The following is a 21,389-nucleotide window of genomic DNA, read 5'->3' on the forward strand; positions in this document are numbered from 1 at the left end:
GACTTGGCTTATGTGCATTTGTGCCGTTTTGTGTTTGAAAAAAGAAAAAAAACAAGTTTCTGACTTCGAAAAACCCTCGCACAGTTGGAAATGTTGTTTAAATGAAAAGTTTTTTTATGTCTGGGTCTTCATGATTTTGTTTGTGTGTATGTGTGTGTGTGTGTGTGTGTGTGTGTGTGTGTGTGTTACATCTCGTGCTTTTTGTGTTGATGAAGTCTTTGCACAGTGCATTAAGTTATACTGCGGTAAAAGATTATGCGCTGTATTCTTCGTTCGTGGGCTGCAACTCCCACGTTCACTCGTATATTACACGAGTGGACTTTTACGTGTATGACCGTTTTTACCACGCCATGTGGGCAGCCATGCTCTGTTTTCTGGGGTAAATGCGCTGTATCAAAATGATTTCCTCACGTGCAGGCTAACAGCGTTCGTGGCCAAGACGTTCCACCAGGCCAAGCCCTACGTGTTCATTGACGACCAGGTGATCGTGCGGGCACTCAGCTGGATGGTGGCCCGACAGAGGCCCGACGGATCCTTCCCGGAGCCTGGGCGTGTCATCCACAAGAACATGCAGGTGCGCATGACAGCCACACACACACACACACACACACACACACACAAATGTTACATGCATCTGTGGTAAGCAGTTCAGCTTGCATCATTGTTTGTTTCACTGCCAGCAGTTACGTACCTTCTTGCCCAAGTATTTCAAAGAGAATAATAATTCTGCAGATGATTTTTGTAAAGTTATTTCTGACGAGGTTCTTATGGTCGAACTTTCACAGCCCTATTTCTACATTCCTTTAATGCACTTCAGAATTGTGTTAATGGTTTCTGATTATTATAATTATTATTATTGAATTGTTACTGTTAAATGTAATTGCATGTTAGTTATACCCCATGCCCCCCCCCCTTTTTTTTAACGTCTAATATCACTGATAGTGAAAAGACGCTAAACTAAAGAACGAACACACACACACACACACACACACACACACACACACACACACACACACACACACACACACACACACACAAGAATCAAGAATATTTAATCCTTTCACCCCTTTTGGAGCATGGAGGATATCATATAACAGCAAAGCAATAATATTTTACACCAAAATTAAACATAAACAATTAAAATAACATAACTATCAGAAACAGAATACAAACTATATGAAACACAACATAAATGATGATAGTATTTTTCTAGTATTAAACCTTTGGCAGACTCAACAACAGGCTGTGGAACAACAAAGGCATCAGGCTCAGCACCAAATTCAAAACCTACAGAGTTGTTGTGCTGACCACCTTGTTGTACTGCTGTGAAACATGGACGACGTATCGCCGTCACATTCAACAACTTGAGCAGTTCCACCAGAGATGCCTACGAAAGATCCTCGGCATAAAGTGGCAAGACAGGGTCTCCACCCTCCAGGTCCTAGAGAGGAGCGGCCTGCCCAGCATCGAAAGCCTGCTGATCCAGTGCCAGCTACGCTGGACAGGACACGTTGTCCGCATGACAGACAGCAGGATCCCGAAGATGCTCTCGTATGGCCAGCTGAAGGAAGGCCACCGCGAACTTGGAAGACCCTGCAAGCGCTTCAAGGACACCCTGAAGACAAACCTCAAAGCCTGTGACATAGAAATCGCTTCCTGGGAAACTGATGCCCTTGACCGCTGTCGCTGGAGGATGCTGTGCTCTAGTGGCATAAAGACGTTTGAAAACAAGAGAACGCTGGCCATTAAGGAGAAGCGTGAGCGAAGGAAGCAGAGCTCAACTTGTGGAGACGTTTTCCCTTGCAACACCTGTGGGAAGTGCTGCGCATCCAGAATTGGCCTCTTCTCCCATATGAGGACACACGCCGACAAATAGCCTGCCTGTAGAACTAAAAATAGAAACACGACAGGCGTTGTATTCAATCACAAACAGTCTGACAAAAGTTACTGACTGTGCGAATCAAAGCTATGCTGTTAGTCTACAGTAATTCGTTGAGAACCAAAGCACGTGACTGAACCGGTCGGAATTAAATCACTTTACCCTGTTTTAAAATATATCTTTTTAAAATTGCAGGTTCTACGTCATAACCATGTAACACGTCATTTACTTAAATGAGGTCACATGAGTCATCATGTAAACATTTGTTGTCCTTTCAGCATCAGTGATCTGAAGTAGATGACTCCATGACTCCTTTGTGCAGCAGCCCACAACACACACACACACACACACACGATGTATATGCATGTGCATGCGTGTGTGTGTACATAATTATGTGTACTGCAAAAATGTGTCCGAGTGTGCGCGTGAGTGTGTGTGTTTGGTGTTTTGATGACATGGATGATATTGGATGATCACTATGCTGTTTAGGTGACTGTACGCGGTACTTACATGGGAGAGGTGGGTAGACAGAGTGTTGGTTACAGAAATCTTACAGTGATTATGATTTTTATGGGTTTTTTTTCAAATTATTTTGTTTTACTCATGTATTGCGCATTGAGTATTTTTTTGTATTTTAAGGGGGAAGGTAGCAGAATGGTTACAACACTCATCTGCCAATACAGAGAGTCCGTGAGGGTGTGAGTTCGAATCCCGCTCTCGCCCTTTCTCCCAAGTTTGACTGGAAAATCAAACTGAGCGTTTAGTCATTCAGATGAGACGATAAACCGAGGTCCTGTGTGCAGCACGCCCTTGGCGCACTGAAAAAGAACCCATGGCAACGAGAGTGTTGTCCTCTGTCAAAAATCAGTAGAAGAAACCCACTCTGATAGGTACACAAAATATATATGCATGCACTCAAGGCCTGACTAAGCGCGTTGGGTTATGCAGTGTAGCGTATACGGATTTGTCCGAACGCAGTGACGACTTCTTGAGAAACTGAAACTGAAAACTGTGTTTCAATGAAAGGCATAATAGAATTGTTATGATCATTCTTCTTCTTCTTGTTAGAATTGTTATAATCATTCTTGTTCTTGTTGTTGTTGTTATCATCATTATTATTGTTATTACCATTATCATCATTATTATTGTTATTAGCATTATCATCATTATTGTTATCATTATTATTATTATTGTTATTGTTATTATTATTATTGTTATTGTTATTATTATTAACCTTGTGTGTGTGTTCGTGCGTGTGTGTATATGGATGTGGTGTGGTGGTGGTGGTGGTGGTGGTGGTGTGTGTGTGTGTGTGTGTGTGTGGATGTGGTGTATTGTTGTGTGGTGTGGTGTGGTGTGTGTGTGTGTGTGTGTGTGTGTGTGTGTGTGTGTGTGTGTGTTGCAGGGAGGGGCAGGTAACGGAACAGGACTGACCGCCTTCGTCCTCATCTCTCTGCTGGAGAACAGCGACATACAGGGGGTGAGTTCACGACTGTCAGCCTGGGAACACACAGGGCGGGATCTGGTGTAATAATGATGATGATGATAATGATAATAACGACGACGACCTGAAATAAGACAAACCTCAAAGCCTGTGACATAGACATCGCTTCCTTGGAAACTGATGCCCTTGACCGCTCTCGCTGGAGGATGCTGTGCTCTAGTGGCATAAAGACGTTTGAAAACAAGAGAACGCTGGCCATTAAGGAGAAGCGTGAGCGAAGGAAGCATGGCTCAACTTCTGGAGACGTTTTCCCTTGCAACACCCGTGGGAAGTGCTGTGCATCCAGAATCGGCCTCTTCTCCCATATGAGGACACACACCGACAGATAAGCCTGCCTGTCTACTCATCCGTCGCTCTGACGGGAGACTCCATCATCTCCTGAAATAAGAATGATAATAGAATAATTAGAACAATAATGATAATAATAGTAGTAGTAGTAATAATGATAATAACGCTGATAACAACAAGAGCAAAATTAACAATACCAATGCTCATAACCATAATCATAATGATGTCACAATAAAGACAATAGGAATGATAATAATGATAAGGATATTACTACTACAACAATAATGATATGTAATATAATAATAATGATAATAATAATAATAATGATGATAATGATGATGATGATAATGATAACGATAACAGTAATGATAATAACAATCATTATAATCATAGTAATAATGAATGGTATGTATATTACACGATACTCAAAGTAACGCCGTTGGCAGTCGCCCATACACACTCAACCATGCACACACGCACGGACATCCGTGAGCGGAACACAGCTCAAAGTAACAGGTGGAGAGTTTTAAAGGTCCCAAAATGATAATCCGTTTGGACTAACAGGAGATTTAGAATGCGTGTTAATGACAGGTGGGGCGGAGACTGAGAGAAAGAATAAATGAAAATTATGAGAGAGGGGGGGAGAAAAGTGGGGAGGGGAGGGGGAGGGCAGAGAGAGAGAGAGAGATTATGAGAGAGAGAGGCACACATACGCAAGCGCGCGCACATTCGCACACACGCACACACACACACACTACAAATAAACAAACAAAAACCGAACAACTTCAAACTCCTTTTTTTTCTTCTTCTTTTTTTTGTAATGTGTTGTTACGGTTTTTTGTTGTTGTTTTTTTATCACTTAACCCACGCACAACGCAAAAACCCTCGTGACCCTCAAGAGCCTGAGCCAGCACGTGCAGGAGGCCAAGGTGAAGGCCGTGACCTTCCTGAAGGGGCAGCTGCCCACGGTGACGGACGACTACCTGCTGGCCGTGGTGACCTACGCTCTGACCTTGGCCTCTGACCCCACGGCCCCTGCGGCCTTGCAGCGACTGGCGGGCCATGCCGTCACCAGGAGTGAGTACCACGTTCAGCGCAGAGGGGTTGGGAGGGGGGTAGGGGGGTGGCGGGGAGGGGGGAGGGGGAGCACGACACGAAACGACACAACGAAACGAAATTGTTGTCTGCAGAGGGCCGATGAATAAGGACAACATGCATTTTTTGTGTGTGTGGCTTTTGTTGTTGTTGTTGTGTGTGTGTGTGTTGGGGTTTTTTCTTTCTTTTTTTTTTTTTTTTTTCTTCTTTTTTTTTTTTTTTTTTTTTTTTTTTGCATCCGGTCCTTCTTGCAAAAGGAAGAAATAAGAAGTGAAGGCCACAATGTTCACAAGACGAACGAACTTAATGCAGCAAGGACATGAGTAAATTAGTTATAATTATGTATAAAAATGACGAGGAGAGGTTGGACGGAGAGAAAGCAGGAATGAACGACAGTAAAGAATAAAAGAGGGTCAGAGGAAATTGAAAGAAACAAGTGACTGAGAGAGAGACAGAGACAGAGGCAGAGGCAGGCAGGCAGACAGACAGACAGGCAGGCAGGCAGACAGACAGAGGCAGACAGACAGACAGACAGAAAGAGAAGCATCAACACATGGTTGATGTGCGGGGCGACGGGTTTCCTGCGTGGTGCCAACAGTTTTCCTTGAAGACATGTATGTAGATAAACAACCCAAAGACATACAATCATTAGGCCTAGAAATTATACAAATAAACAAGTGTATGATTATCATTATTTTGAATAACATCATCCTCAGTAAATGGATAGGTGTTATATCTGATGTCAGCCCAGTTGCATTGCTCGGACAGAAGAGCCTAGTATGGTCGTAACCCGCTACTAACTGTGTGTGGTATGGAACTGACCAATGGCGTAGTTCGGTCAACGTAGGCATTTAGTCACGTGTAACTGTCAAAAAGTTAGAACCAAGCAACGCAGCTGGCTCCAGGACACAGCCCTTTCACACGGTAACACGAAGCACATGTAGGTACATTTGACATAATCTGCATCGTACATTTTTTTACCATAAAACCTCTTGGTTTTTTGTTGTTGTTGGTGGTGGTGGTGGTGGTGGTTTTTGGTGTTTGTTTTTTTTCTTCCATCAGACATTCAGCACAAGCGTTTCAACAATTACTGTTGTGCCTTCTTGCTGGGCCGTGTGTGGCCGGCTGGGCTATAAACATCAATGAAAACTAGCCAACCAACCAACCAACCAACATACCAACCGAATCAAAACGAAATGAAAATTTGTTTGACCAGTGTAATGACATAAACAAAAATGTAAGTGCTTTTTTTTCACCCAGCCCAGTGGTTAGCGAAAAAAAAGTGCTTGAAAAAGAATATGTATGATAATAATAAAAAAAAATCATATACAAGAAATAAAGAGAAAACTGGACACTAACAACACACAAGGTACTAAGGAGGAATACGAACCAGCTTACCAATCATCTAACCAACGAAATAAACTAAAATAAACCTATTTAGATAACTGACTGACCGACTGACTGACTGACTAACCAACCAACAAGCTAACTGTCTGACTAACTAAGCAACCAAACAACTATCCAGCCCAGTATCTTCATGTTAAAACCCCTTCAGTGCCAGGGGAAAAACAGCAGAAAGTGATGTTTCAAGTCATAAAACATTATCCAAAACAGTCAGCCTAAAACTGAGAAAATGGTCTGGAGATATACCAGTCTTGACATACTGTGTGAAATTTCAGCCTTTCAGAGTTATTTCCCTTTTTCTGATGACGTCATCAGTGACGTCACTATGCACGTACGCGACACGTTCACTGGCAGTCGAGGGGTTTTAACTGTGATCTTCCTGATGGCAGGCGGGTTCCGCTACTGGCACAAGGAGCCAGTGACCACCACCTCCTCCTCCACCCATCACGCCTGGCGCACCCCCCAGGCGGGTGCCTCTGACGTGGAGATGACGTCATACGCCTTGCTGACGTACGCGGCCACTAATGACATCACGGGTGGTCTGGACGTGCTCAAGTGGGTGGCCTCCCAGCGCAACCCCCGCGGCGGGTTCTCCTCCACACAGGTAGGGATGAGATGGCAGCAGTACGACACTTGTCCATCAGCATCAGCAAATCAGACAGAGAAGTTGTGCATGAATGTTTTTGTGTGTTATGTATGTTGTCGGGGGATGGATGGAGGGGGCGATAAAGAAAATGGTGAAACTATGTCCACGGTAACCCATGCATACAACTGAGACCACAAAAAAAGAAGATGGCAGTAGCCGAGTGGTTAAAGCATCGGACTCTCGATCTGAGGATCCCGGGTTCGATTCCCGGCCCAGTCACGACGCCTGCATGGGTTCTTGTTGCCTGTGAGTTATTTACATGCGCAAAGTGCATACTGTGCACGAAACCTCGGTTTATCGTAACATCTGAATGACTTTCATCCAGACCACCACTCAAGGTCTAGTGGAGTGAGATAAAAAAAAAATTTAAAAAAAGATTGTGGGATTCGAACCCGCACCGTCAGATTCTTTTGCTCCATAAACGGACGCGTTACCACCATGGGTAAGACAAAATTAATTTTGCCTCCAGGCAAGTTAGCTTTGAGGTGGTAGGGACCCGTGGGTACGGTTTACCTCGAAGGTGAAGTTAACTTGGTATTCAAGACACACGCGGTGCACTCTGGCAGCTGACCCATCGTCTGTAATTAATATCCCTGGTGACTCCCTTCTGCGCATGCCCTTCTTACCCCACCACAGTTGAGAGCATTGTCCAGAGAGTTAGCAAAACACGTGCTAGCCACAAAGCACACCTATTTTCCCTAAAAAAAAAATAAAATAAAGAAAACAGTGCTACGAAAGGATCCGCCATGCTTACCTCTGCTGCTTGGGCAGTCACCCTGAGGGCAAATTTGCCATCGGGTTTGTAGACCCGCAGGTAGGCTCATGTGTTCCTGAATACCGGATGCTGCTTACCCTCGGGCAGTTTACCTTGCCTCAGGCAGATTACCCGTAGGTACACCTTTACCTGTAGACACGATGGTCTCTTTGCCAGCACTAGCGGTAGGGTAATGGTGTGTGTGTGTGTGTGCTGTTTCAGTACACGGTGTGTGTGCTGTTTCAGGACACAGTATGTGTGCTGTTTCAGGACGCGGTGTACTGTGCTGTTTCAGGACACGGTATGTGTGCTGTTTCAGGACGTGGTGTGCTGTCCTGTTTCAGGACACGGTATGTGTGCTGTTTCAGGACGCAGTGTGTGTGCTGTTTCAGGACGCGGTGTGTGTGTGTGTGTGCTGTTTCAGGACACAGTGTGTGTACTGTTTCAGGACACGGTATGTGTGCTGTTTCAGGACATGGTGTGTGTGCTGTTTCAGGACACGGTATGTGTGTGTGCTGTTTCAGGACACGGTATGTGTGCTGTTTCAGGACACGGTATGTGTGGTGCTTCAAGACATGGTGTGTGTGTGTGCTGTGCTGTTTCAGGACACGGTGTGTGTGTGCTGTGCTGTTTCAGGACACGGTGTTGGCCCTGCAGGCCCTGTCGGAGTTTGCCCGCCACGTGTACAGCAGCAACTTCAACGTTCAGATCAACGTCAAGGCCGGAGCTTTCTCCAGGGACTACTCCATCACCCCTAGCAACGCCCTCCTGCTGCAGAGTGATGACGTCAGTTGTGCCCCCTTCTCTGCCCTTCAGTGACTCTTTTTTTCCCCTTTGATGACGACGATGATGACGATCATGGTGACGATGATGACGATCATGGTGACGATAATAATGATGATGACAATGATGATGATGATGACGATCATGGTGATGATCATGGTGACGATAATGACAGTGATCATGGTTACGATGATGATGATGATGATGAGTGCTGACGTAAGTTGTTCCCCTTTCTCCGACCCTGCCTTTATTCTATCTTCCATGATGACGACGGTAAAGGCGATGATTGACGATGATGATGATGATGATGAAGTCAGTTGATCCCCTTTTCTGCGTTGCTGCCCATTTTCTGTATCTTTTAACCGCAAGATTGCGACGATGATGGTGGTGGTGATGATGATGATGATAATGATGTTGTCGATGATGGAAATGACGACGACGTTGATGGTGATGAAAATGATGATACAGAATGCTGACGTCAGCTGTTCTCCCTGCCTCCGTGATAACCTCTCTTCCTTTACCTTTTCTGTTAACCTTGCAATGAGGACAATAATGCAGTGATGACGACGGCGACGATAAAGATGATGATGATGATGATGTAAAGGAAGAGGAGGAGGACATTGATGACCATGTGGTTGTCATCTTGATTCTTACGATGATGATTATGACGACGGATCGCGATAATGACGACTATGACGATGATATTTGTCCTGGTGTACTAATGTGATCGTGGCGTGAAGAAGAAAAAGTTGTACGCGGAGTATTTCAAGTAGTGCCTTGAAAATAACAAAGTTAATGACAATAACAGTCATCACCATCCATGCTTTCACATATTTTCAAATCGAAAGTCATTTTAAAACGGTCATACACGGTAAAAGCCTACTCGTGTACATACGACTGAACGTGGGAGTTGCAGCCCACGAACGCAGAAGAAGAAGAAAAACAAGAAAGTCATTTTCTCTCTTTTTTTTATATATGAATATATTTTTTATAAACAGGTAGAAATTTTTCTTTTTTTCTTTTTTTTTCAAAATCTTCAGATGCACGACAGTTGGTTTGAGGAAATACTTCTTTCAACAACCTGTCAATGATCGGTTCCCTTCTGCATCTAGAGTTTGGTGAATATAACAGAGTCCCTGATCAATTATGTTTGGTCAATTATGTTTGGTGTGTTGGTGTGTATGTTCAAGGCTCAGACATGTTCTTTACTGACGGGTGCTTGTTACAGCTGTCTTACACCCCCAATTCTCTGACCGTGACTGGCACTGGGTCCGGCATCGCTCTTGTGGAGGTGGGTAGAGAAAGAGAAACTGTTTCTCGTGTTACCTCTGTATGTCATGTTGTCCTTGTAGAGAAACTGTTTCTCGTGTTACCTCTGTATGTCATGTTGTCCTTGTAGAGCAACTGTTTCTCGTGTTACCTCTGTATGTCATGTTGTCCTTGTAGAGAAAGAGAAACTGTTTCTCGTGTTACCTCTGTATGTCATGTTGTCCTTGTAGAGAAAGAGAAACTGTTTCTCGTGTTACCGCTGTATGTCATGTTTTCCTTTCGTTCTTTAATCTAACGTCTTTTCACTTTGAGTGATACTGGACGTGTCATTGATATTCTCCAGATGTTGTTGTGGATGTCGTTGTCGCCGTCGATGTTGGTGTGGTGTTGGTGATTGTTGGTGGTTGGAGATGTGCTCTTGTCGTCGTCATCGTTATCGTCGTCGTCGTTGTTGTTGTTGTTGTAATGTGACAAAAGAGGTGTGGTGCTGGTGGTTGGAGGGTGGGGGTTTTCTCCTACTGTTGTTGTTGTTGATGATGTTGTTGTGACACAAGAGTTGTGGTGCTGGTGGTCGGCAGGTGGGGGTGTTCTTTAACGTGGAGGCGGAGGTGGAGGAGCCCACGTTTGACGTCACTGTCACTCTGGAGAAGGACTCGCTCAACACGCTGCAGCTCCAGACCTGTGCCAGGTCACTGTCTGTCTGTCTGTCTGACTGTTTGTCTGTCTGTCCTCTGTCTGTCTTTCTGTCTGTCTGTCCTCTGTCTTCTGTCTGTCTCTCTGTCTGTTCTCTGTCTGTCTGTCTGTCTGTCTTCTCTGTCTGTCTGTCCTCTGTCTGTCCTCTTATTGTGTTGTCTGTCCAATTGTCTAAACACCTGTGTGTCATCCGTTCTGCCGCAAGCCTCAAAACCTTCTGTTGGCTTCATATTTGGTTGATAGTTTGGTTGACATGCGCGTGAGGTATTTCAAAAGGAAGTAGTAGTAGCAGCAGCAGCAGCAGCAGTAGTAGTAGTAGTAGCAGTAGTAGTATAGAGATGATGTGTGAGGGTGTGTGCTACACAGGTGGCTGGGCGAGGGGTCCAGTGGAATGGCGGTGATGGAGGTGGGGATCCCGTCAGGATTTGAGGTGGACGTGGACAACATGCAGTCGCCCAGGGTGCTTAAACGCACGGAAGTCGAGGACAGGAAGATGGTGCTCTACTTTGACGCGGTATGTGTGTGTGGGATGTGATGGATGGGTGGGTGGGTGGGTGGGTGAGTGAGTTTGGTGCGCGCGCGCGCGCGTGTGTGTGTTATGTGACGTAACGTGACGTGACGTGATGTGATGTGATGTGATGTGATGTGACGTGATGCGATGTGGTGTGACGTGACGTGACGTGATGTGATGTGATGTTCCGTGACGTGACGTGATGTGATGTGATAATATTACGTGATGTGACGTGACGTGAGAATGTGACGTGACGTTGTGTGACATTAGATGACGTGACGTGATGTGTGCTACACAGGTGGGCAGCAGCCAGGTGTGCACAGTGCTGGTGGCCAACAGAGTCTCCATGGTGACCAAGTCCAAACCCGTGGCCGTCCGCGTGTATGACTACTATGAGCCAGGTCAGCCACAGTCATCGTCATCGTCGTCATTATCGTTCTCGTGTCATTGTCACCAACATCGTCACCACCACTGTCATCATCATCATCACCATCATCGGTGGGATCGCCACCGCCATGACCACTGTCAATGTCATTGTCATAATCACTGCCATCACCACTGTCAATGTCATTGTCATAATCACTGCCATCACCACTGTCAATGTCATTGTCATAATCACTGCCATCACCACTGTCAATGTCATTGTCATAATCACTGTCATCACCACTGTCAATGTCATTGTCATAATCACTGTCATCACCACTGTCAATGTCATTGTCATAATCACTGCCATCACCACTGTCAATGTCATTGTCATAATCACTGCCATCACCACTGTCAATGTCATTGTCATAATCACTGCCATCACCACTGTCAATGTCATCACCACTGTCAATGTCATTGTCATAATCACTGTCATCACCACCTCGAACAATGACACCACGATCATCATCATTATTATCATTATTATCATCATCACCACCACCACCACCACCACCAGCGCTTTCACAATTATTATCATCACCACCACTCTGTGTGTGTGTGTGTGTGCGTGCGTGTGTGTGTGCGTGCGTGTGTGTGTGTGTGTGTTTTTGTTGTTTTTTTGTTTTGTTTTTGTTTGTGTGTGTGTGAGAGAGAGAGAGAGAGAGAGAGTTTCTGTGTGCGTTCTATGTGCGTACGCGCGTGTTTGTGTGTGTGTATGAGTGTGAATTGTGTGTATGTGTGTAAATGTATGTGCGTGCGCGCTATTATTATCATCATCATCATTATCATCACAATCTTTATTGTTATTATTATTATTTTCAGTACAATTAGTAGCAGTAGTAGTAGTAGTAGTAGTAGTATCAGTATCAGTATTAGTATTATGTGTCTTGCACAGATAACCAAGCCACTACGTTCTACGAGTCTGCAGTGCTGAAGAGCTCCTCCGTCTGTGATGTCTGTGCCGAATGTGGCTGCCCTGTGAGTATATATGATATGATACGATACGATATATGATATGATATGGATACTTATATATAGCGCTTATCCTCGGCAGGGGACCAAGCTCTAAGCACTTTACAAACACGGTGTCATTTTTGCACAACAGACTGCCTACTTGGGTAGAGCCGACTGACCGCTGCCATTGGGCGCTCATCATTCGTTTCCTGTGTCGTCCAATCATATTTCAGCCACACACACACACATGCACACTTAGACAGACATGTAACAATTTTAAGAGTATGACCGTTTTTACCCCGCCATGTAGGCAGCCATACTCCGTTTTCTGGGGTTAGCATGCTGGGTATGTTCTTGCTTCCATAACCCACCGAACGTTGACATGGATTACATGATTTTTAACGTGCGTTTTTGATCTTCTGCTTGAGTATACATACCCCTTTGATTTCCGAAACTATTTGTAACTTTTGCAAAATTATCAAGTTAAAAAAAACCAAACAAAAACAATGCTCAAAAGTATACAAAAGTATATGTTTTCTTACGAACGGTAATATGACTATCAGATGTTCAATGTTGACAGGATGAGATAACTACCAACCAGAGGTAGATAACTCAGATTTTTCGAAAAAAAAACAACAAACAGTATTTGTAGTGTGTGTGTGTGTGTGTGTGTGTGTGTGTGTGTGTGTGTGTGATTAAAGAAGTGATTTGTGTTTGTTTTAAAGTAATTCAGGGACTGTGACAGACTCAGTTTATTGTTCATTGTATTGTGACTTTTTTCTCAGGCATCCAGTCCATGATGAAGACAGAGACAGACAAAGAGAGAGAGAGAGACTGGTCTCGCTGTGACACGTTTCCATGAGAAGCGGCCTTGAACTTGTATTACTGTGTGCCACATTGTTCTCATAGTGAAAAAGAAAAAGGAGGAAAAAAAAGACAGTTTCAGTTTCAGTTTCAGTTGCTCAAGGAGGCGTCACTGCGCTCGGACAAACCATATACGCTACACCACATCTGCCAAGCAGATGCCTGACCAGCAGCGTAACCCAACGCGCTTAGTCAGGCCTTGAGAAAAAAAAAAAAAAAAAAAAAAAAGGGGGGGGGGGAATAAATAATAGATAAGCTTACATAAATAAATAAATAAATAAATAAATAATAATTATAATATAGAAAAAGGTAGTAGTAATAATAATAGTAATACTAATAAAATGATAATAATAAAAAATAAATAAATAAATAAATAAGACAACAATGGTGATAATTAAGCGAATGAATGTAAAATATGACGACACACATTCACACATACACCCACACATGCATAACAGAAATGCACCAAACATGCAGTTTCACAGATATGAAAGTACAGTCAAATACATATAAACGTACATGAGCTCCAACACACACACACACACACACACACACACATTACCTTGCACCTCCTCCAACCCCCTCCTCCACACACTCATTTCTAGCCTACGTATCGCAGCTTCCACGGCACACACACACACACACACACACGCACGCAAACACACACTCACAGAGATGAACACTTACTTGTACAAGCACACACATATACGCCCATATCTCCCACCCCCAACCCCCACACATATATACAAAGATATATATATATATATATATACACACACACACACCCGTACACAGATCTCTCCTGACACTTGTGTACACTTACACTCTCGCGCATTCACAAACGCACTCAAAAACACAGACCCACACATCCACACAAACACACACATACACACACGCACACGCACAGAGGCTGCCAAGAGGGATGGGAAAAGATCTCTGATGCCAAGAACGTGGCGTCTAGTGTGTTGCTCAGTCTATTGTATTTGGAAAGGCCCACAGAGACTCTGTTCCGTTTTGAAGAAATTTGCGCAATGTTGGTTTGGAAATGATGCCGATATTTGTTTGATTTGCAAAGCATCGTGCTCTACCTTTCATGTTAGACTTTCGGCCGCTCCCTCTCTCTGCTTTTATTTCTTTGAGGCGATCGATGGTGTGATGGCCTTGTACCTGTTCTTTTTGGTATTCTTTGACTTTTCTGAGGATTTCCGATTTTCCTAGATGTAGGCCGCTCGTTGGTGTTGCGTTACCAGCAAGTCTGTCAGCTCGCTCATTTCCCTTAACACCTGCATGTCCCGGGCAGTATGACCATGTGAGTTTTTTAATCTGAAAGTTGCGCATTGCCTTATGCCACTCTGGGCTTCCCATTCCGTTTTCAATTTTCTGTATGAGGTTCATTGAGTCGGTTAGAATCATGGCATGTTGGTTTCCGGGCGTATGGATGGACGATAGCCACTGGAGGGCATGTGTCGCAGCTTCAACTTCCATCGTTAGGCTGGAGGTTGTGACTTTGTAGGCAGCATTCTCTTCCCAAATTGTTTTTCCATTTTGTTTCGCAGTGAATCCCCAACCAGACTGGTCTTTGGTGACTGAGCCATCTGTGTATATGATGATGTCCTCTTCTTTACTGTTTTCTTCTATGAGTAGCTTCACTTCCGCATCTGTTTTGCCCTCTGGCCATTCCCGACAATGTCTTCCTAGAGTGGGTGAAATGACTGTGTTGAATAGATGGTTGAGGTTTTTGGGGTTTTTCTCCCATTCTTTTGTTTCTTTCAGGTCTTGTAGTCGGCATACTAGCTGGATTGTGTCTTCTGCTTGTCCCATCCATGATCTTCCTCGTCCTAGACGGCTGCCTTTTGGTTCTTTGACTGCGTCATGCAGTGGGTTTTGAGGGTTTTCTAATGCTTTGAAGTAGGTCTTGACCTGTTCTAACTTGTTTCTGGCCTGTACTGAAGGAAGGTCAAGCCAACAACACGTATACTGAAAGTCCCATGTGTTTGTTCCAACACTCTTCACAAACACTTAAAGACCGCTTAGAGCAAGAACTTTTTCTTTAACTGTTTTTCTTCACCTCTACACTCCATCTCGCTCACTTCGATCAGCTTCGGATCCACTCTGTTTACGCATACCCAGATTCAAACTCTCGACTGTTGGCCACCGTTCTTTCTCTGTCTCTGGACCTTGCAATTAGAATGAACTTCCTCTTTCGCTTCGTCAAGTCTCCACACTCAGCTCTTTCAAGTCTGGTCGTAAAACCCACCTCTTCCCAAAATAGCCTCCCTTCCCTGCATACTTGTCTTCAGTTTCTCCAGTTTTAGAGTTATGCATGCGTGTGAATGACTGGTGCGAAAGCGCTTTGATTTGTCTATGCACAAGATTCAGCGCTATATAAATACCTTTTTCTCTTTTTTTTCTTTTTCTTTTTTTTAAATCGAAAGATATTCTTAGTCATGCACTGGCCTCTTATTGAAGACACTAATGGCTGTTTCACGTGCAGCATGGACAGTTTGAAAATGCGTTTTGCAATCGATCTTCGGTTATCCAGTGGTTATAAACTTGTACACGTGTGGGTTTTCATCACGAAGAGAAAAAACAAAGGAACTGCACATGCTAGAAAGCTCCGCGTGTGTGAGTGGTCGTGTCTGTGTGTGCGTTTGCATGTGTGTGTGTGTGTGTGTGTGTGTGCTTTGTACGTGTGTGTAGATGGGTGAAGGGGTCTGTATGTCTGAGAGCGCGCTCATGCGTGCGTACGAGTGTGTGTGCGTTTGCGTCTGTGTGTGTCTGTGTCTGTGCGTGACTGTGTGTGCGCGTCAGAGTCAATGTATCTGTGTGCACGAGTGCGTGCGTGCGTGTGTGTGTGTGTGTGCGTGCATGGGAGTGCATACATGTGTGTGTGTGTGCGTGTGTGTGTGTGTGTGTGTGTGTGTGTGTGTGTGTGTTGCAACACATAAGAAATGGATAAAACCACTGTAGCTCAATGGCAAATGTGAAGCATCAGTTTCTCAACGCAACGCAAACACAACAAAATAGAACATCCGAATGTTGTAATTTAAACACTGATATTAACGTAGCAAACCCACAATGAAACTCGTAAAGCCTGTCTATGTGAAGGGACAACAGAAAATGCTGCTATCACCCTTACATACCCTCACGCCAACTCCGCTCTTCTTCTGACAACCGCTTACTCAGGATCCCCCATGGTCGAACCAAAACGCATGGCCAACGCAGGTTTCATACACAGACTCCATTCTTTGGAATCAACTTCCTCAGCCTCTCCGTCACTCATTTTCGCTGCAATCTTTCAAATCCAGTCTGAAGACACGCCTTTTCCCCACCTGAATAATTCTCAAAAAGCTCATCCCGTTCCAGTATAAACTAAAATGACTATTAGTGAGTGAGTGAGTTTGAGAGTTTCAGAATTTGTTGGTTGTATCTTTGATTGTGTATTGTTTATGATTGTGTGCTATGACTTGTGTGCAAGCGTGCGCGTGTGCTTGTGTGTGTTGTGTGTGTGTGTGTGGGGGGGGATAATTTCTAATAATGTTTGGTATCTTGTGTTCAATTTTGTTCGTTTTTGATATTTACGTGTGTGTTCTATTTGTAAGCAGCTGGGGCTTATTTTCAAGGTTAGCCATAAATGCTCATAACAATAATAATAATAATTGACGGGCGCAATGGCCGAGTGGTTAAAGCGTTGGACTTTCAATCTGAGGGTCCAGGGTTCGAATCACGGTAGCAGCGTGTAAAGGGTGGAGATTTTTCCGATCTCCCAGGTCAACATGTGTGCAGACCTGCTAGTGCCTGAACCCCCTTCGTGTGTATACGCACGCAGAAGATCAAATGCGCACGTTAAAGATCCCGTAATCCATGTCAGTGTTCGGTGGGTTATGGAGACACGAAAATACCAAGCATGCATGAATCACGACAGAGTCATCGGCAAGTCGATGTTGGTCGTGTAACAAAAAGAAGGAGAATAATAATAATAATAGAATAGAACAGAATATGTCTTTGTGTACCGGGGTCACAAGGAATATTGGGGGGGGGGGGGGGGATAGTACATAACAAGATACGAACATAAATCGAAAATCATACACAAACACAGATACAGTAGAAATTAGGATACATACAAGTGCATATCAATATAAGAACTTGTGCATAGTCACACATGCACGCACTGCACACACACACGCGCGCACACACACACACACACGCACACACACACACACACATGCACGCATACACACATAAACTCTCTCACAGAGAGAGAGAGAGAGAAACACACACATACACACACAAACATGCACGCATACACACACATAAACTCTCTCTCACAGAGAGAGAGAGAGAGACACAAACACACACACACACACGCGCGCGCGCGCGCGTTTGAACAGAAGCTGCATATTATATGTGGATGGGTCTGATGACTAGATCTTCAGGTAGATGGTTGTTGATTGCACAATTCTATTTATCATACTGGATTTGTTCGAGACAGAGCATTGACTGCTTTGGAGAAAAAGCTATTGGCGATGCCTATTAGTATTATTATTATTATTATTATTGTTATTAAATCAATTACTATTAATAATAATAATATGTCCAACTAACTGGCAGCAGCACAGCTGTGGCACAGTCCGAATAGGAAGCGAGTGTCTGCTGGTTCGAGTCCTATGCACGGCTCGGAATTTTTACTCCCCCTTCCACCAGACCGTGATTGGTGGTCTGGGTGCTTGTCATTAGGAAGAGGCCATAACCGACCGTCCGAGTGAAGCGCGCACATAGCGCACGTAAAAAGAACCCATGGCAACAAAACGGTTGTTCCTGGAACAATTCTGTAGAAAGGCCTACTTTGATAGAAAAACAAAAACACCCGCAGACCTAAGAAAAAAAAAGGTCTGGCGCTGTGACAAGAAGTAATACAATGCAAACAACACCATACATCTTTCAAGTTTCCACTTCCAACACCTAGCCATACAGATACCTGTAGATGACTTACCCACTGGTAGATAAGTCGGATTTTCTGGCCAGTCCATGTGTCAATTGAGTTTTTTGACACATGTATCATTCAAAGCATTTCTTTTTTTACCTCTGCACACACACACCCAAGGAACACGATTTCGTTTCTCTTAAAGAGACCTCAAACCACTGTCAGGTGTTGATCCGTCACAGGGCGTGACATCGACAAGAACGCTGTCGCAGACATCTTGCTATTTAACCCTTTCCACTGCCAAGCTCGCATTTATGCAGCAGCTATGTAGAGGACCCTTGTCACTGAAGGGTGACCAGATCATGGGTCTGTTAACCATGAACCTACTGCTCTTTGTGTTCGGTGGTAGGACAGGCCATATTTTCTACACATCGCAGGGGGGATCCCCAGCTATTATTAGACACCATATTTTCTGTGTTTGTAGCACAAGGGAATTTTGCACTCTAATTGACTGGCGGTGAAAGGGTTAATCCATCCACCACTGGAAATTAAATAGTGTATCATTTGACTTTTATCCCTCCGACACTTGTCGTTAGTTAAGGAATGTGGGTTTGTTTTTTCTCTAGCTCCATGGCAAACCATACCTCTATGCTTATTCAGTTTCAGTTTTGATTTCAAAAAGACATCAGAACGTGCGGGCCGATGCATATGCGTTTCACCACATCTGCTTAAAAAATGAAGAATGAATATATATATATATATATGAGGGGGGGGTATGCCTAACTTACACATTAATCCAGTGGGCTGTCAGGCCAAAACATTAATCTAAATCACCACCAACAACAAAAAGTCGTAGAAGTTTTGCCTGCAAAGTTAGAACTTTTTTTTTTCTAAAGTCACGTTCTGACTGTCATCATGATGAGACTGTTTATCTCCACACGTTTGGTTCAACTGAAAGAAATATAACGATGCATATCAATAATTTCAAAATGGACTATTGAAACATTAGAAAACTTTATAAACTAAATTCGAAATTTCGGTTTAAGTATTCGATCGTGTTTTTAAAAGAAAAAAAAAAAAAAAAAAAAAAAGCCTCAGTCCTTTAATGGAGATGTTCTTGACAGTGATAGCAGTCTGGTTTTATAATCCGGAGAGTAATGACCAATTATTCATGCAAGAATTTTTATTTCTGACTTTTAAATGTTACTGCTGGATAATAGAAAAAGAAAAAAAACAACATCGGAGCAAAGATTGCTGTTCCGCCGTTGTCACTTGGCAAGGGTCCGTACACACACCGACACAACACACAACATGATACACGCCATGTACTATTGTTGTACGCCTACTACTACTGGTGTGTGTCCATCGAGATCGATGATGACCATCGTTGTCATCCAGCTGGGGGATGGGGGGAGGGTGGTGGTGGGGTGGGGGGGAGGATGCTCATGAATCTATCTGTGAATGCGCAGATGGCTGAATAGTCCAATCTGCGCACGAAATGTTCGCTGACAGTTGGGGCAGACAAAGACAGGCATACCATTGTCAGGGAGCTTGTTTGCCCGTGACTTTCTGGCCTGCCTCTTCTGAACAGCTGCAGCAGTCCTGTTGGCCTCGCACAACTTGGCGCCTTTGTGCACAGCAGCACGCCATTTGTCACGGTCCACTGCAGATTCCTCCCAGGAGTCAGGGTTGATATCAAACGCTTTCAGAGAGACTTTCAGAGTATCTCTGAAGCGCTTCTTCTGACCTCCGTGTGATCTCTTCCCTTGTTGCAGCTCGCCATAGAAGAGCCTTTTGGGCAGCCGATGGTCTGGCATGCGCGCTACGTGTCCTGCTACTACAACTACTACAACCACAGGAGTTGGTGATGTGAAAATATTCTTGTCTGAATTTAAAGATAGACTTATTTCTTCATGCAAACAGGATTGGCATTCTCATTTAGAAGATTCGGGAAAAAAATGTAGCTGGTTTCTTTCATTCAAGGGCATATTTGAAACGGAAAAATATATTTCAGTTCTAAACAATAAATGGCACAGTCTCAGTCTTGTTCGGTTCGAGCTAAGGGTATTGGGGCTGAATGCCAGTAGAAGATGGTACTCCACTGACACATCCATTCGACCCCCATGCCCGATGTGTGGGGCGCAGACAGAGGTTGAAATTCTTTTTTTCTTTTTGTGTGTAACGCCTGCAGTGAAAAACGTCTTTTTAAAGAAAGTGTTTCAGTTTAAAGGGACATCATCCATCTTTTGTCAGATAATGTAAAGAAATTTCGGTCACTTGCTAAAGTTATCGCCCTTGCTTGGCACTTTTTGAAGCAACAATTGCTCTACCTTGTAACTACATACACAACAACAAAAATTACAGTCTCGAAAGTTAAGAAATAACCGCACTAAAGTTTTAACTGTCATGTTTGGCTTTGAAGTATTGTTGTTTTTTTTCCCTTGAAGACAATGAAACAGCAATCAAGAGTGATGTGAGAGAGAGAGTGGAAAGGACAGAGCGGAGCATTTTCAGGGCGGGGCAGTGTTGTGATGGTACATAAGAGCTGGTCCGATTCGCCTACTCTTTGATCAGTGATCTCTTGAGATTATGACTTTTTATCCGGATTCGCCGACTTACCATTCCAATTTCGCCTATTCACCTTCTCTCTCTCCCTTTCCCTCTTTCTCTCTCTCAAACGCATACACACCCCACACACAGAGTACAATGTAGAAAGTCATTTTTTCAACGCGCGCGCGCGCGCGCAAACACACACACACACACACACACACACACACACACACACACACACACACACACACACACATACCAAATCACTCGAAATCACAACCACCACTGATAGAACACAAAACGGGAACAGACACGATATCACATTTACCTGTGGTGGACAAAGGGAATCTCTACCTACCAGAGTACTATTCCCGTACAAACCAATGACCGTGGTTGGAGTTGGTTTGGTTTGATTGTTGGTTTGTTTGTTTGTTGTTGTTGTTTTCAAAAAGGCATCAGATCATTTCTGGGTGCTTTTAAATGGAGTGAAGGGAAAACTGATTTCCATGTTCAGATCAGGCTAATTTTGAATACACCTTCGTTTCAGATTTTTTTTTTTTCTCTTTTCCTTTTTTGGAAAGAAAAAAATCACGATTCAGTCTTGCACGTGTGTGGGAGGGTATGTGTTTGTGTGTATTTGTATGTATTTGTTTCTGTTGTTGTAGTTTGTTTGGGTTTTTGTTTTTTGTTGTTTTTGTTTTGTTTGTTTTGTTTTTTGGTGCGTGTGTGTGTGTGTGTTAGCATGAGCATGTGTTTTTACGAGTGTACGAATATGCATGAGAGAGAGAGAGAGAGAGAGAGATGCACACTGTGCCACACACACACACACACACACACACACAGAGAGA

At 43.8% G+C, this 21,389-nt stretch overlaps 1 protein-coding gene across 1 annotated transcript in view; it reads left to right on the forward strand.

The window, feature by feature from the left end:
* LOC143283815 (CD109 antigen-like) overlaps positions 1 to 20,323 on the forward strand; it is a 69,005-nt gene extending 48,682 nt beyond the window's left edge. Inside the window, exons 26-36 of the mRNA XM_076590189.1 lie at positions 418 to 574; positions 3,285 to 3,359; positions 4,571 to 4,748; positions 6,560 to 6,774; positions 8,207 to 8,356; positions 9,582 to 9,644; positions 10,201 to 10,310; positions 10,682 to 10,829; positions 11,125 to 11,227; positions 12,145 to 12,227; positions 19,767 to 20,323. Of these exons, the coding sequence (XP_076446304.1) occupies positions 418 to 574; positions 3,285 to 3,359; positions 4,571 to 4,748; positions 6,560 to 6,774; positions 8,207 to 8,356; positions 9,582 to 9,644; positions 10,201 to 10,310; positions 10,682 to 10,829; positions 11,125 to 11,227; positions 12,145 to 12,227; positions 19,767 to 19,859 (1,375 nt within the window). The 3' untranslated portion in view covers positions 19,860 to 20,323. The remainder of the gene's footprint in view (positions 1 to 417; positions 575 to 3,284; positions 3,360 to 4,570; positions 4,749 to 6,559; positions 6,775 to 8,206; positions 8,357 to 9,581; positions 9,645 to 10,200; positions 10,311 to 10,681; positions 10,830 to 11,124; positions 11,228 to 12,144; positions 12,228 to 19,766) is intronic.
* Positions 20,324 to 21,389: the final 1,066 nt, after the last annotated feature.

Source organism: Babylonia areolata, chromosome 7 (genome assembly GCF_041734735.1).
Source record: "Babylonia areolata isolate BAREFJ2019XMU chromosome 7, ASM4173473v1, whole genome shotgun sequence".
NCBI lineage: Eukaryota > Metazoa > Mollusca > Gastropoda > Neogastropoda > Buccinidae > Babylonia > Babylonia areolata.